We start from the raw sequence: 17256 nt of genomic DNA on the forward strand, positions 1-17256 counted from the left end.
GCCTCCCAGCAACAGCACTGCCTCAGGGCAGAGTGTGCAAAGTCCGTGGAGCACGTGTTGGGGAAGATCCCTTAGGTAGGAAAGGCTCTATGGTTTGTTTGGATCTGTATCAAGTATAAGCCACTGTCTGATTTAGTCACAGAAAGATAAGCACAGATCTAATTTTATTGCTTGACTGTTCCTGAACATTACAGTGGCAACTGCATCTAGGATATATTTGATGCTATATACAGATGTCAGGTGGATTTGTCAATGTCTTTTCTGGTGACAGCAAAAATACATAGTCCATTTAATGATGCAAAACCATAGCAGGTATTCAAATAAGAATTTTTTTAACTCTTCTTAAAAAGAAGATGGAGAAGGTATGGGCTTGTAATTAGCAATCCCTGGGTGCTGCATTATCATACACATGACTACGGTATGTAGGACTCTGCGAAATATGTTGTCAGGTACATGAGCATGGGAGGTTACTGGGTTCTGCCAGAAAGGTTAGGTGACTGATGTTTCCAGTTAAATGATTTTCTTGGGCTTGTCACATGAGGAGTCCCTGAGGCAATGAGGTACCTTCAAGATGCAAATCTTCCATCTCACTGTTCCTGCTGCTATAAGAAATAAAGTATGTAATCTTGAAAAACAATTCCATGGCAATGCTAACCCTGTGAAAACAGAGGCACATGAAATGGAAACTTGCAAAGTCTCTTAGCATGCATGGCTTCTCTGAGCAGTAAAAAGGGATAGGTAAAAATCTCCCGCCTTTGTGTATGGTATGCTTTTCACTGGATTTTTAACAATTTAAGTGTCCCAGCCCTCCTACCCAGATGAGAAAAGCTTTAAAATTTGCAAGTCCTCTTTGGGTATCAAATGTAATGCATTCCTTTTCTTATTTTCCAGAGATATCAAACCTGACAACATACTACTGGATGAGCACGGTAAGTGGTTATTGACTGTTTTCTCTTAGATATGTCTAATTTACGAGATCTCAGTGACATAGTGGCTTGTGCTTCATGAGTCAACCTGAGATTTTGGATTCATATCTGAATCTCATCTGTCTCTACAGAATCCCTCTGTCCACCTTATGGATCTTGTCCTTTCCCCTCTTATTGCAAACAATTAAAGTTGCTCTGACACTTACCAGGTTTGAAGATGGAGTAATTCAGTCTGAACTGAGATCACCAGGGGCACTTGATTTATTTTATTTTTATTTTTTTAAATCAGTATTTTAATATTGAGGGCCCTATCAGGAGAAGAGTTGATTTTCAGAGGTACAGAGCACTTATAGTTTCTATTCCAGAACTGAAGGGCTAAGCAATTTGAAATAGCAGGTTATTTCTCATGAAGGTGTTTGGAGTTATTTTCCTAAATTTAGATACAGATTTGGAAACTTACCTCTAAGCCTCTGTAAACCATTTTCATGGCTCTACATGAAGTTTTGGTACAAATTGCATTAAAAAGACTAGACAACATAATCAGCTTTGAAACTTCATTAGTGGTTCCTAGTAGATCTAAATCTCAAATTCAAAAAGACATGGTATAATAAATGCTAATTTCTCTAAAATTTAGACATATAGCAATATATGATAAGCAATATACAAAGAATTTTGCTAAAACTTTTTTTCACTCATTGTTTTGAAGCTATTCATAGGAAAGATATGAGAAAATAAGAAGAGTAAAAGAAAGCATTAACTTTTTAGCAGTTACAACAAAAAATATTTACAAGAGGAAGACTAAATGGAAAAAAAGAGATGTTTGTGTGGGAAAGTATTATGCTTTATGCACCTCAGAAATTAATCTTTGAGAAAATAAGGAATCTTGGAACAATGCCAAAGTCACCATTATCTTTCAAAATATATTGCAGAATGGCTGAGTAGAAAAGTTAAAATTGATGAAGGAAGTAACATTGCAAACAGCTAGAGTTTGTCCCCAGGAATACTGAAGGCAAAAAAAGCTGAATAGTATTTGAATTTTAAACCATCTAGAACATAAGTAATTTAATGTTTCAGACCATAGATACTAATATCAGCAAATAAGCATGAAATAGAAATCTCTTGTCTTAAGTCCTGGGTGAATTAAACATGTCAAAGGCAACACAAAATGACCAAGAGTGTGTTAAATCTCTGATTGACAGCCTTTGAAGTATGGTTGCCCTTGTCTCCTTTTGCCCCTCATCAAGGTCAATTACAGCACAAAATCGGCCTCTTGCAAGAGCTTTGTTACCATCTTAAGGGAGCCTTACAGAGGCTCAAGTATTGCAGAGGAAAAGCTACACCAGAGTGACTGCTATGCTGCAAAATGCAGTTTTCTTAGTGGCTATGAGACATTAGTAACAAAATCATCTATAGCCAGCTTGAAAATTTTGGGATGGATAGTCCTTTTTCTCCATAGCAGCAGATAACTGCTCCCACATAACACCTGCACACAAGTGACAAAATAATCATGCTTTCCTGGACTTGCAAATCAGCCTTGGTCAGCAGAATTAATCAGCTATCTGATAGACAAATCCTTGGTTCACAGACCTGTTACCCATTTGGGCAACGTAGTCCTTCTAGCCTAGGCAAGGGTCCATGTACGTCAACTCACTAAATGAAACAACATCTTTAGGACAGATGTATCTATCTATGCTAGTCACCCTTTCGGCTTCCTTTACAGACAGCAGAAAGACACTGGCATGTTGCAGGGTCTGACTCATCTGATCTATTTCAGATGCCTACACTAGAAGTACCTGTTTCTCTTCAGTGACCCAAGGAAGCCTTGGGTTCAGCTATAGATATCCACATTATAGATGCACATTTAGCAAGATAAATCCCATCCTTGAGGTCCATAAAAGCTTCAGTTAAGTTTCAACACTTTGTAGTAACACTGTTTTTGAAGGAACCATCAGCTTTCACTTCATGGAAAAAGGTGTTGAGTATATACACCTTAAATATGTTAGGCTGCAGAGCAAGCATAACAAATTTGACTAAGAGCAAATATAACCAGGTGTGCAGGAACTTTATGTAGCCTCTCAGATGCCATGCCAATTTCCTATATGCTTGACTTTAACCTTAGGTTCATCTTATAATTACTAAACAAACTGTGCTTATGCAAAGTGTTACAGAATTGGGCAAAAAATGGACCAAGATTTTGTTTCAGTAAGTTAGATTTCTTTGACTTTACTGAAGAAAACTATTTTGGCAGAAGTTAGTGTTACTGCCTTCATATCGTCTTGCATCTTCAAGCAGTAGAACTGAAGACTGAAGTTTTCATAAATTATACCAAGATTACAAGTATTTCTGCCTATTAAAACTAGTTTTACCACAATTTACCTGTGTGGTTTAGGACACATCAGGAATATGAAAATAATGAAAAAGAGATTTTTCCCAACCCATAAAAATGATCAGTCTAAGTTTCAAAGTAAAAAAACATGAAAATATACACCACATAAGCAAAATCATGCTGGCAGAGCAAGCCTGAATTTTCCCATAGGCTTTTCAGCAGAACCACATCCTCACACTGCTCTGCACAGGTTCTGATATATCAGTAGAAACAGATGTTTGATTATCATGAGGAGGGTAATGCGAAGTGAGAATGTGGGAATTGCCTACAAATAGTGTTTCAGCCCCTACCAGAAGATGGTTGCCAGGTCTCCTGGAGAGATTCTCCATCCCATAGAGGAGTCTCCTTTGAGGAGAGAGATTAGGGGTGTTTTCAGTGTGCTGCAGGTGCAACAATGGGATATTTCATATTGGTTCACCCATTCAGCTGGAATTAGGCCTCTTTAAGGAATCAAATTCTGCCCATAAAGCTCTTCTTTCTAGTTCCCTCTCTGCTTTCCCAGAAAGCTCTTCCTCTTAGGATGAAGACTTCTTTCTGAATTTAGCATCAGTGCTCTGATCTGTTAACCAGCATGCATCTGAAACAGAATTATTCCATTGATGCTTGAAGGGACTACCTGATGCTTCAGGAGAGCTATAATTACTGTATTATATAGAGAAGTGCATTACAGAACGCTCTTAATGTTATTCTGCTTCCTCCACTCTTCCTTTCATTTTAATGGTTTAGAACAATAGAACTGAAATGTTTGGAACTTAGAGCTGTTGTATTTTTCCTGAAATGCCAAAGAAATTAAAGAAGCCTTTTAATTGCTTTATGATCTATTAGCTGGTATGTCTAAGGAGAAGTAGATTGTCTATAAATGCAGAAAAACAGGCATCTGGATTAATACATGTCTTTTTTTCAGCGAAATCAACTTATTATTTCTATGTATATTAGATAGCACTGTAGCTGTTAACATTTCTGGTCACTTTGCAGAAATTATTGGGCTGTAATTTGGCACCTAGGTTTTGCAGTGTGCAGAATGACCACATCAAAATCATACTTTTTTTACAGGAAACTTGCAAGGGTTTGATTTCCCTTCAGGCATGTTGTCAGGACATCACTCTGTAAGACTGCAAGGTTACCTACCTGTAGTAATGTCAGTAACCTTGCTACCCGGTAGGATGCCTGTGTGGTCTCCTACAGATTGATTCCCTACTGGGTCAGATCAACGCTCTACCTACCCTAGTGTACTATTGCAGCCAGGGCAAAAGGAAATACTATTTACAGAGAGCATGTGACCTCTGCAACTTTCCCACATCCAGTGCTTTAGTGCTCCCTAGCATCCACAGTTCTTACGTTAGGATGCCAGAAGTACCTCTCCACATATTCCCTTTAGAACCTGGCCGGACACTTGTTAATGACTTTGTCCACACTCACCTTGAAGCTGCTGATACTGTCTCTCTCTACAACCTGCTGGAGCAACAAGTTCTAGAAGTTCACAGGCCTTCATGGAAGAAAAGTACTTTCTTTGACCTGTTTTAAACAATCTTCCTTTCAGCAAATGTCCACTAGTCCTAGAATTGTGGGATTTGGTGAATAATAGTTCTATACTCACTTTATTCACCATCCTCATGATGTTCTAAAACTCTCTCAGCCCTCTCTTGTCTCATATGGAGAGCCTCTGCCTTTTTAATTTCTCCTTTTAAGGCAGCTGCTCCCTTCCCTTTCAGCTTAAGAACATAAGAGCAACCATACTGGATCAAAGACCCATCTAAATGGATTTCCTATCTCAAAGACCTGCCAAAAAAACGAATGACAGAGCAGAATGTAAAACAAGGCAAGCTCCCAAGGGTACTTTCCCCGTGTACTCACCCAACCTTCAGTCTTTTGTGACTGAGGCATTTCCCAAGTTGAACATGGTTCATGCATTTAGTAACTTTCAGTGGTCTTTTCCACGGCCTTTCCTGGTGTTTCCCTGAATGGAGTGAACTTTTAGCATCCTTAACATCTTGTAGCCAAGACTTCCATAGCTAAAACATAGATTATGTGAAAGATCACTACCTGTTTGTTCGCTTTGAATGTATCACCTGCCACTTTCGGTGACTGCCTCCTAGCTCTAGTCTTGGAAATGTTTACCAAAGCTTTTCCTGTGTTGAAATCACAGACCTGATACTTCACTTTCAGTCTCAACAAGACTGATGATGTCCTATTCACTTTTTTTATAGACTGAATTTTTGCATCTGTATTAGCAATAATTTTACTCATTTCTATTATGAAGAGGCAGCTTCAAGCTGACACTTGTATGCACCTTTTTATATAAGATTATATTGTTTTATGATCATCAAAGTTGTCCTTAAAGTTCCATTTACTTGGTTATATGAAAATTGCAGCTCTCATTTGGAAAAATAAAGGCAGAGTTGAAAAGATGCAGCCAATGTGCAATTTTGGGCTTAAAGCCAAAAATAGGATGAAAAAGGAACCATAGATTCAATATTCTGGACTCTGGCTGTTGCCAGTTCTGTTGTTCAGAAGTCAGCATTGATATTATATTAAAAAAAAATATCTGAGAGATGTAACGTCTTCACTAGGGAAGTACCTGGTGAGTCCGCGTTAGCGCTAACCCTCATCACATGCGCAAACAATTTTCCTGATGTTGGTTAACCATGTGAGTGTTCAGAGCATAACTCATTTACCTGAAGTTGTCTAGGCTTTGAAAGTATATTTGAAAAATTGCATGCTTATGTGGCCATTAAATATGCCTGCTCCTTTTGAAATGCATAGCCTTTCTGGACCCATCTGTAGCAATACAGTAAGGTTTCTCAAAATCTCCCTGATAATAACTGACAGACTGCCAAGTCATGCCAAGTTCACGTGCATGCTAGCTTACACTCTTGTACGTACTACAGATGAACCCAGAGAGTTGCCTTTCAAATAGTTCATAGAGTTTGACCTTCTGAGGACAAACCAGATCTGAATTTGCTCCAAAATATTGCTCTGCTGAGATTTCCCATCAGTTCTGACACATACAGAGGTAGTGGCACTAACTCCAGGCTTGATATTTTTTTATCTGTCCGCGCATTCACCCCATGAATTGCTTACTCATAGAAACTCAGGTGTGAAATCATGTATTTTTTTTCCTCTGCTTAATGTTAGTCAGTCTGCCTCAGCCACCTTTCAGAACTTAGTTTGACTTTACTTATGATTAGTCCTCATTTAGCAAAAATTAGAGTCCAACAAAAATCATTTGTTGTTTACTTCAGATATTGGATTTTCAGGCTGTGTGGATAAGTGAGGCATACAAGCCATATGGCACTTCTGAGATGCATATGTAAAGCTTCTGAAAGCCATACACTGTGCTGTAGATATTAATTTACATTTTTTTGCGTTTATAGCCTTAGTTTGAAGTTGACCAGAGGAATGCAATTTTCAAAATGATTTCTATTGAAATGCTTTCTGTTTAGAACGTATTTGTTGATGTACATGAAATCTGTGCAGTCTGGAATGATTTGTAAATACTACCCTGTAGAGAGCCAGAGGAACATGCTAATTTGCCTTCTCCTCTCTCCACCGTCATCTTATTATCATATTGGGTCATGCAGCCATGGCGATTAAGCAATGTGCTCTTCCCCTGCGATACTCAAATCCAGTTTGGTACTGCTGAATCTATTGTGTAGTGTTCAGTCTCACAGCTCTTACAGCTAGAGCCAAGTGGTACTGGCATACTGTTTGGTTCAATATTGTACCTGACGCCTGAGAAGGGAGCCAGGGTACAGATGTTCATTTCTGGGTTTAATCGTTGTGCTAGGTGCTGTGCAAAAAGTGAGGTCAAGTATAAGGTTTGAAACTCGGCTGGGGAAAAGTCCCCATGATCTGAAATTTTGGAAATGGTATGAAATGGCCAATATTCTTGGATTTTTGGTCCAACCCATAGCTTGCTTTCCTTTTTCTATATGCAACTGTTGCAGTGAAAGTACATGTCTTAGAGGCTGATCAGAAGCCTTCTATAGTAATTGGGACAGGACAGGGGGGTGGTATTGACAGCTCCTGAAATGTTCAGGATGCGAGTTAATGATTCTTTAAAAGATGCAAGTCACTGGGCTCAAAACAGTCAAACTTGTTAAACATTGTGCCCAGGAAGGCAGAACTCTGCCTCCTCATCCCTCCAGCTGTGATCTTGTCCTCCTCCGCTTCTGCCTGCTTGCATGAGTGGGTACTTCACTCCTTGCCACCCGCTTCTGCCCTGGCTGGGGGTCAGTTTCAGCCTTCCCTGGCTCCCCCCAAGAGCTGTTTGCAGCCAGTGCAGCAGCTTTTGTATCGGTAGCAGGATGCAGCAGAATTATGCAGATCCGATCTTCCCAATCTATCCCTTGCGTTACAGAAAGGCATTTTTAACAAAAGCCATCAACCAGTGTACATAACACTTCACGTATGCACTATTTCAGTTTTGTTAAATGAAAAGAAATCTAATAAAAGGGAGAGAAAACAATGCACCACCAGAGAGGCAATTTTCATTGCAGATCAAATATTTGGATCAGTCTGAATGGATGTTATGTGATAGGTGTTTTGCAATAGGCTATCATGCTGGCACTCTAATGGGGAGAATCACTTACAATGCTGTTATTTAAATGACAGAACTTAATATTTGTCTGTCAAAAAAGAGAATGTATTAGTCTGCCAAGATTCTTGCAGCTTTCCATTCTCCTTTGCACGTGAAATTGCTTATATCTACTGCCATGAGGTGGCTCTATGTGGTTCAATTATCTCTTTCAAGAAGCTTCCTCCTATGGTGTTTTATTGCAGAAATAAACTGCAAACATGCTACACACCTGCCATTGGCTTCAGTCACCATGGAAGGAGAATGTCATTTTGCAATTTGACGCTAGACCAAACTATGAACACTAGTTACTGTTATGGCAGCCTACCACTCTCTTCCCCCCTTCACCCCAATGAAGAGATTACTTTTGTATACTCTGTTTTTGTCAGATTTTTCCACATTTCTGTTGATTTGTTCAGAGCTGGATGTCTTAGGAGGAAAGCTTCGTAAGTGGTTTTTGAGAACAAGGTTAGGGAAAGCATGCAAACTGTTTCATTGAAAACTTCTGGTGTGTCTCTGATTTGGGGAAATAGCTTTAATTTTGGCAGTGGATTGCCTTTTTCCTTTTTCCCTTTAAAAACACCACAGGTCTGGCCAAATTATAGGACTCTGAGATTTTCAGTTCACACATGCATGATTGCAGACTTCTGAGAGATTGACAGATGCATTTTCTGGAGACTTTGCCTTAACAGAGTCTAGGTTAGACTGTAGATGCTGAATAATCTTTTATTGAAATTGCTGTTCCTTAGGCAGGCACTGGGGTAACATTCAAAATCAGAACCAAAAGCAAGTCATTTGTTACACTCATTTCATCTTTGGCAACAAACATGATAACAAGCTCCTTCACTTAATAACTGCCTCACGCCCAAAGCCTGCTCCATTCTGGGCACTGACTGGGGCTAGGATCCTGATCAAAAAACACTACAGGACCTGTCATTCAAGACTCCAGTTAAACACACAACATAACACTTGGCTCAATTCCAGCGAGTGAGTTACTGTATAGTAACTGAACCAGTATCTGCAGAGTGTTTTTAGAAGTCTGATCCAAGGGCACAGTTAAGCCAGGGAAGAAAGTACATTTCCACAAACTCTGTCCTCTAGAATGGCTTTGCTGGATGTAATCGCAGGCAGCATAATATCTACATCACTCCACAATATGAAAGGAGTCCTTAAGTGGAAGATGCACAACCAAACAGCAGATTTAAACATTAAAAGTTTGTGGATGTGTTTTCAGGCTAGATTTACATTCAGTTTGCCTTGCCTATGGCAAGCCAGGACTATGAACCATTGCTTTGCTATATGTGATGGAGTGATTCTAACTCTGCTTGTAGTAAACTAACCCAGGAAAAAAAAATAATGATGGTGGGTTTGGGCCATCCAACCTGATTAGTTCAGTTTAAATCAGCTGTCTAGGTGGTCAGGAAGCAAGTCCAGGGGCCAATTTGTGTCACATCTTTCATCTTGTAACCCACAGTCAAATGAGGATCATTTGGGACCTGCTGCTGTTACATACTCTCTTCTGCTACTGTGAATCTAATTTTGTAGCTATTGTACTAGAAAATATCCTTTTTCCTCTTGGTTCCCTTTTTGCCCTGAGGAGATTCAGAAAAAGCCAGACTGGCTGCAACCTGAAGTGGATGAGATAGCAGACAGATGTCACAAGTACATGAGATTGTTGGAGATGGCTCTAGTTAGAGATAAGGAGAGGCATATTTCACATATAGTGCCACAAAACTCATTTCTGCTCCTGCACAATGTTACTGCTCTGAAAAGGTGGTTACTGTACTCGACATTCATGGCAGGAGGAGGTTCAGGGGTGACCAGCAGCAAAGGGTCGGCACTGGGAACTAATGGTGGACACCATCATATGGGAAAAGAAGTGTGCCACCATTTTGGTGCCAATATAATTTTTCTAGCTCTGACAAACATGTAATAGTAAGTTTCTGTGAACTGGTATAAATTTCCAATTTAATTTCTTTCCATTAGCACTTTAATATTAAATAAAGCAAAGAATATTTGCATGATGTGCTGTTTTCACTTTGTGTAATTGCAGGACATGTTCATATCACAGACTTTAACATAGCGACCATAGTGAAAGGCTCAGAAAAAGCTTCTTCTATGGCTGGCACAAAACCCTATATGGGTAAGTTTTCAAGACTGTTGTAAAAATGTAATAAAATGCACACTTTTATGTTGATTAGTGGTGTATTAAAAGAATTTTTAATTGTAAAAGCATATAATAAATGTGAGCAACTTCTTTTTTTAGGTAGTGTACATGTGTTAGCAATGGAAAACATCAGAGACCGGAGGATTGGGGAATGGTTTGGTCTCTGCAGTGCTTTTAGTCAGATTCTGCTTGGTTTTTGTTTTGTGAAGCCAATCTGAGAGAGGCTCAGCTGTGTTCCTTCATGCAAGTCCCCACAGTTTGGAGAGAAAAACATAACGTTATAATTGTATTACTGTATCTATGATGTAGCAGAGAACACAGAATGTAATTTTAAGAGCCTAGGCACATCTTTAACCACATTGCTGAACTAGCTTCCTCAAAAATTTTCTTGCTATTTAGAGTCCTAGATAACTAACCACTTACGTGACTGTTCCTTGGCTTTAGGGTACATTTCGTGTTTTAATCATGTGAATTTTAAATGCATAGATTGAAGGCTGTGAGAATAAAATTCTGTTCCCCTGACTTCATGTGTCTAAAAGTTGAGCAACTTGGCTAAGCTGCTAATTCAGATTTCCCCTAGAGCTGAAGGAGTGAAGACATTTCCTGAAGGCAATTTGTTTTACAAAAGTTAGGCTAGCTTTCACAGCTAAATATAGGTATGATTCAACTTACCTGTGGCTTCACACACATCTGCTGTTTTAATTCTGTCCACACATAAAACTTCCATAGCCTAGAGAGAAGACTAGCTGAAAAGTAAACTTATTTGAGATCCAGAAACTATCCTAGGAGGTGTGTGTGTCTCCAAAAGGCTTTTCCTGCCAGGTGTGCTCAGAGCACATTTAACACCCATGCACTGTCAAAATACTGGTACACTAATGTATTTTGAAAACATGGATAAGGGAACCAAAAGCTACTGTTACCTTGCTTCTGTGTGATAGCATAGGGCCCAAAGTGTTTGCCCAAGATAGAAATGAGCACTTAATGCTCTCCCCACCCAGAGGAGCACTGTGAAACCTGCCCGTTCGTGAAGCGGCGAGGCTTGCACAGGGCTACCTCTGTGCTAGTACCGAGACAGTGTCAGAGCAGTCTCAGGCACCGAAGCACACTCATCTTATTTTCAGATATGATGTGGTTTTAGCCTGAAACAGCTAGCACTCTCCCAATTAATTCCCAAGGAGTTAGCAGGGCTGGAGTATCTTCTGCATCAGCAGCTGGGACAGAGCCGCCCTGTTTTGGGCTTGATAGGATATGATAGCTTGCGTGTGGCCAGACAGGGCAACTTGGGCTCGGGGCCACTTGGGCTCAGTGCCCCTGTGTCATCCTGGTGTTGTTTAGCTTGCTTTTATAGGTGAACCCCAAATGGCATGAGAAACATCTCATGTAGTCCTGGCTCAAGCATTTAAGTTATGCAGAGGAATAAGGTTTTAGACAGCTTTCTCAGCAACTTGTATTGGTCAGCTCTGGGTGAGTATCCAGTTCAGCATCTCTACCTAGATGAGCTGGTCAACACTGCACATGCATCATATATGGAGATCAGGATACCGAGTCTGGGTACCGAGATTCCCCTTGGGGCCGCTACCTGAGTGCTCAGCATTGCACCCTGCGTCCTCTACTAGATGTGGTGAAGAGAGATGGGAGGGGATGTCACAGCCTAACTTACACTGACTGCTTTAATTTCATAAGAATTCATATGAACATTTTTGCCTGTATGTGGTGTTTTGATTTATGAAAAACCCAAAACAACAAAAACTCAGAAAAAGACACATTCTTTTCCTCTAGAAATAATTTGACCTCTCCAACGTACACACACACACAAATACCTGTACAACTTACATTTGAAACTAATTCCATTCAGTGAAGTGTTCTTATATATGTGAGGACTGAAATATTTTAAAAATTCCACCATATCCAGGACAGTATTTTTGCATTTCTGGGAAAATTTAATATCTCCAGGCTCACCAGTTCTGCTTAAATAGCTACCTACAGTCTTTTATTAGCCATTGGCATTAGACGTGCAAATTCTTATTATATACATTATTCAAAAAATATTCTTGGGCAGTAGATATTTTGCAGGAGCTCAAACAAATTTAGAATATATTTTTTCCATATTTAAATATGATGATGACTGCAGACATATCAATAGAATCTTTTCTATGATTTAATTTGGCAGTCAATTAAATGACTGATATGATGGTTTTACACTTTTAATCTTGAAGTGGTTGCATAGTTTCACATTAGAAAGCATATTTCTTATGAAAGTTAACAGAAGAAACCTGAATATTTGCTTAGGAGTCAGCATTTTAGCATCTGCCTGTCCTAGTCTGAATGTGTGGAATAAAGAGATCACCTCGGTGTTAAAATGATCAGAAGCAGATTAGTTCAAATATTCTGCTGAGTGTTAACAGGAAATTTAACATCCCTTGGAGCCTCTTTCAGTCCATTTGCACACACAGGTGGACACTGCCTTTTTAGTTATTTTGCCTGCGATTTTTCTTCACAAGAAAAAGCTAGCTAAGAACCTAGAAATCTGCAGCAAGTGCTAAATACAGTGATTTGGTATTTTAGGGATCAGTTTTAGAATAATGACCAATGTGTTTTGGAATGCCAATCTTCCCCTTTGCCCACCAAAAAGGAGGAGTAACACGTTATTTGCATAACTGGCATTACCCAAGCAAGTGAAATGCTTCTGAGATTCCTCTTAGGACACCTGGTTATTCGATTCAGAGATGCCTAAGTCCAGGCCACCCTGCCTAAATTCCACTTATGTCCCTCTGCCTCATACTTTCTCTTTGTTAGGCAATTCTGGAGTCCTTGTATCCAATAGGAAACTATTAGTCTCAAAGATGGATATGTTTTATTGTTCTGAAATTAATTCCTCAGCTTAAGATCATGACAAACAGTTCCTCTGACCTAAGTTTGGAGTGCCATTTTTCTGCCTTTACAGTGAGTTAGATGAGGTCATGGATGGTTCAAGTCATGCAACCATGGTCAGCCCCAGCTGACCCAAGGAAGGAGGTGTATTACAGAGCTGGAAGTGGGGGAGGATGGGGAACAGGGGCAGGATGCACACAGTGATGAGCTACTATCTTGGTTCGCCTCAGTCCATGGAGCCATTCTGTTCCTGAATCCTCCTCCCCACGCATCAGACCTCCCCCAACCAACCATCTCACCACAAAAAGAAATAATAAAAGAAAAATGCCCTTTATGAAGAGATTTCCATGCCATCCATGAGTTTTCTTTCTCTCCAGTGAGTCTTCCTTATCTCTTGGAAATGCAAAAGCCACAAGTTTAGAGTCCTTGCTACTCTGTCAGAGGAGCCATTCTTGCATTTATCAGGAGCTGCAAGGAAGCAGGAAAGCTTTTAAAGCTGTTACAATTTTCTGTTTCAGGATGAAAAGTGATGGGTGAGTATTCTCTGAGGCACAGCTTGGGAATCAAAGCTTCGGCAAACTATCTCAAATACCAAGAGCTTGGCAAATAGGACCAGACGCTCACTGGTGCTGCATTTCCTCTTTCTAAGTGAATTGACTTCACTTCCTTTCCTCTTTTAATTTACACCTTTAACTTAGTGGAGAATCATACATTTAGTGAAATGCTACAGATACATTTCTGTTGCTGGAATCAGCAAAGCATTATTTTTACTCTCAATGGTTATTTGATATTGGTATGATCTCTGGGTTTAAGGCTGTATCACAGATTTTCCACGGGCTTTGCTTAAGTCATTCGGACAATGACTGGAAAAAAAAAAAAAAAAAAAAAAAAAAAGCATCTTGGAGTTTGGCTCCATGTTTGACAGCAAGTTTTCATTACTATGAATATACATCACCCTTTAATCTCAGTGTAACAAGGGAAAATTACTTTCAAGCAAGTCACTTACTGAGCACGAGAACCAAGGAAACCTAGTGATTCTTGTAAGACATGCCTTACATTATAATGGCTTTGACAACAACGAAGGTATGAAGTGTGATTTCTCCATTTGGGATTCTTATAAATGCTCACTCCCATTTGAATACTGTTACATATAATATGACATGAGGGCACACTCCAAACTTTCTCTCAGTTGAGGTATTTATAGGCTTTCTCATCTCTACCTAGTGTCAGTTTAAAGAAACATACAGAAACATATTATCTTTAATCCTATTTGAAATCTAACCAGAATAGGCAGAGAAATTGCCAGGAAGAGGTACATTCACATGCAGCATGACTACTTAAAACTTGTATCCAGAAAGATGCAATATACTGGCATTGTGTTGTTAGCAGTTCTGATTAAGATAGTTTAAAATACAACTGACCCTGTAAGTCTAAGCATGGCATGGGTCAGCTCCTGCAGCCTTTGCTTAATCCCACTTCATATTAGCCTTTTTGTCCCCAAGTCTTTCTCAGCCTAAATCTCCCTCTGCCTATTTTCCTACATATGAAATAGCTCTATGGAAAGAAATGTATCTGAAATTGAATGTTTTCCCAGAAACTTTCTAATTCCACCTTCTTAGTTGATTCATTCAGACACACACAGACAACAAAAACATGAAGAACGGTGAATCTGAAAGGAACAAGACCACTAGTCTGGCAAAATCAGCTTCAGCTGCTGCTGCAGTTTTATTCCTCAGTATAAATCACACTTTGACTTGAAATGCTGAAGTGAATTCAGCTGCTGTCTTTAGAGTTTCTGTCCCCTACCACTCAGGCAGCTGCAGCTCTGAAATACGATGTGTGCCTTAGTCTGGTTTAGGAAACTTTTGTCTCACCCGTGCCTGATTTTGTCATTACAAATTTACTCCCCAAATCTTCTACATCACCTGTGACTGAGAGTGCTGTCAAGGGTTTCATTGTAACAACAGTTCTTAGAAACCTCATATGCTTTCAGGCTGTCACACTCCTACCCTGACAAGCACTGCAAAATGTCCTCTGAGTTGACTTTTGACAGGTACATCTGCTTCCAGCAAGTGGATGCAAACACTTGTGGGGGAATGCATGGCAAGCAGGTGCAAGGAAAGCCAGCGCGGGGCAGGATAAGCGTGGTCCCCAGCCACAGTCTCTGGCTGGAACATGTGGCCTTGGCTTTTTCTTCCTGTGGACGGTCATTCACTTGTCCTCTTGTGATTAAAGGATGCCAGGATATGCCTCGATAGAAGAGCTTGTGTTAAGGCTCACTCTCTTCAATGCTATCCAACCTCTGTGAGCAAATAAAAAAAAAAGTGTTTCTCATTTTGGCCCCTCATACAGGTTGCAGGCAATATGCTTGTGCCTCAGAGAATACTTTCTGTACCAGGCATCCAGTTGCAATATTGGCCTTCGAACCCTGCAACAGGTTCATTGGTTACAAAACAGAATGTTAAACACTAAAATACATCAAGAAAATATTGCATACATTACCTTTTGTTTATTACTGACCCTTGCATGATTTAGATATATTTGAGTCCTATCGCATACACTCTTTAGTCGCTGAAATATTTGCTCTTTTTATGATGGAATTTCCATATGTCTGTATATTATTTGTGAGACACACTGGGTGTTGTAGAAACTTCCCACTCACAGATTATAAATCTCTCTTCTTTTTTATTTCTGGTGATAGTGGAGTCAGATAGAGGGTTTGAGGTTCTCTTCAGTAAAGGCTGAAGTTATCTGAATAACGTACCATGATTTTATTTTACAGCAATCTAGTAAAGTAACTTTTAGTATCCTACAAGTAACTTATATACCTGCCAAAGATCTAAACCAATAAAGTCAGTAGTAAATTACCCAAAAAGTTTCAGCTACCCCTTCCTATCTTACAGACTTGTTATCTCAGATTTTTACAGTTTCTCTCATAGGTTGCTGTCATGGTGAAGTATTGCTGAATATTTGAGATTACCAGAGAGGCGTGAATTTACAGAGGCCTACTGAACATTTAAAATGTACTTGTCATCCATATATATTAATTAATACTGTGTCGGTTTGCTATTGGAGTCAGAAAAAAGAGTGGATATCCTGATAAGAACTTTACAGGTAAAGTAAAAATATCCTGTAAGGCTAAATTTGTTCCTGAAGTAGCAGGGACAAAGCTGGGGTTGGATTTGCGGAAGTGTTCAACCTTGGCGTTATTTGCATTCATAGTAAACAGTGCTCTGAAATTAAACAGTACTCTGAAATTAAGTAGTGCTTTGAAACTCCTATCTGAGCAGTTAGGTTAGTATTCAGGTTTTCAAATATCCTCCCCTTGTTCTGCAGGGCATAATGGGTTTGACTGCCTATCTGCAGAGTTTCCCTGGTGATGTCTCTACCTGGCCTTTTGGTCACAGGAAAATAGCATGGTGCCAAGGAGAGCTGGGAGGCTTGTCCTTATTCTGATAAGCAAGAAGTGAGAGGGGGTAAGTGAGGCTTTGAGCTAGCCAAAAAACACCCTCCCCTGTACTGAAGGGTTTGTGCAACCTGCGCTAGGACCACTGCAGCTCAGCGGATCGAGCACTGAATGGGAAGTGGGTATTCAGGTTTTGGCTCTGCTCTGACATTAAAGAGGAGGCACACAAGCAATTTGGACTGAAATGACCTAAGGGCCTGATACGATAGGCAGGTCCACAGACAAATCTGAGAGGAGATAACTTCTAGCAGAAGTAGCAGAAGGGGCAACCAACAGCCCAGCAAGGCATTTCTGGTCTCCAAATAAGTTGTACTCTGTGGTCAAGTCATGCAACTCCTCCAACTACCAGTTTTTTGCATGCATAAACTGAGGCAAAGATATTTGCTAACCTGGTAAGAGTATGTGAGGCATGAGCACCTTAGTGCTTTTGGAGTGTCAAGCAGTAGCAGATACATATTCACAAATTCTGTTCTGCAAATCCTCAGTTCACCAGGCCAGTTGGCTTCAGTCGCAGGGCAGAACTGCTGCTGTCTCTACACCAGGCCCATCTCCCAAAAAGCATGTGGGTTTCTTTGGACACAGTCCCCTCAACAGCTTGTTAGAAAAACTGACACTGCAGCTGCTGTGAGCGTTTTGATGGAATAAGGAAGGTACCTCCTCTGCATAATTACATATCCAGCAGTAGGAGCCCATCGCACGTTCCTTGTTGTCGGGCTGATTTCCGCAGGGCTAACTGCACAAGGCTGTTTCTCTGAGGCTGAGCCAGAGCTGCTGCAGTAAGAGTTTCTCTGCACAACCACAAGAATAAAAACTGGGTACTGTTCAGTGGTTAAGTAGTGCAGAGGGTTTTCTGAGGACACCAGT

General features: G+C 40.1%; 1 protein-coding gene across 7 annotated transcripts in view; it reads left to right on the forward strand.

Moving 5' to 3' along the window:
- STK32B (serine/threonine kinase 32B) overlaps nucleotides 1-17256 on the forward strand; it is a 173156-nt gene that overhangs the window by 118030 nt on the left and 37870 nt on the right. For all 7 annotated transcript variants that reach the window (XM_064511447.1, XM_064511449.1, XM_026122083.2 and 4 more), the window contains 2 exons: nucleotides 892-929; nucleotides 9942-10031. In XM_064511447.1, the coding sequence (XP_064367517.1) occupies nucleotides 892-929; nucleotides 9942-10031 (128 nt within the window). The remainder of the gene's footprint in view (nucleotides 1-891; nucleotides 930-9941; nucleotides 10032-17256) is intronic.

The sequence above is a fragment of the Dromaius novaehollandiae genome, chromosome 4 (genome assembly GCF_036370855.1).
Source record: "Dromaius novaehollandiae isolate bDroNov1 chromosome 4, bDroNov1.hap1, whole genome shotgun sequence".
In the NCBI taxonomy this organism is placed as follows: domain Eukaryota; kingdom Metazoa; phylum Chordata; class Aves; order Casuariiformes; family Dromaiidae; genus Dromaius; species Dromaius novaehollandiae.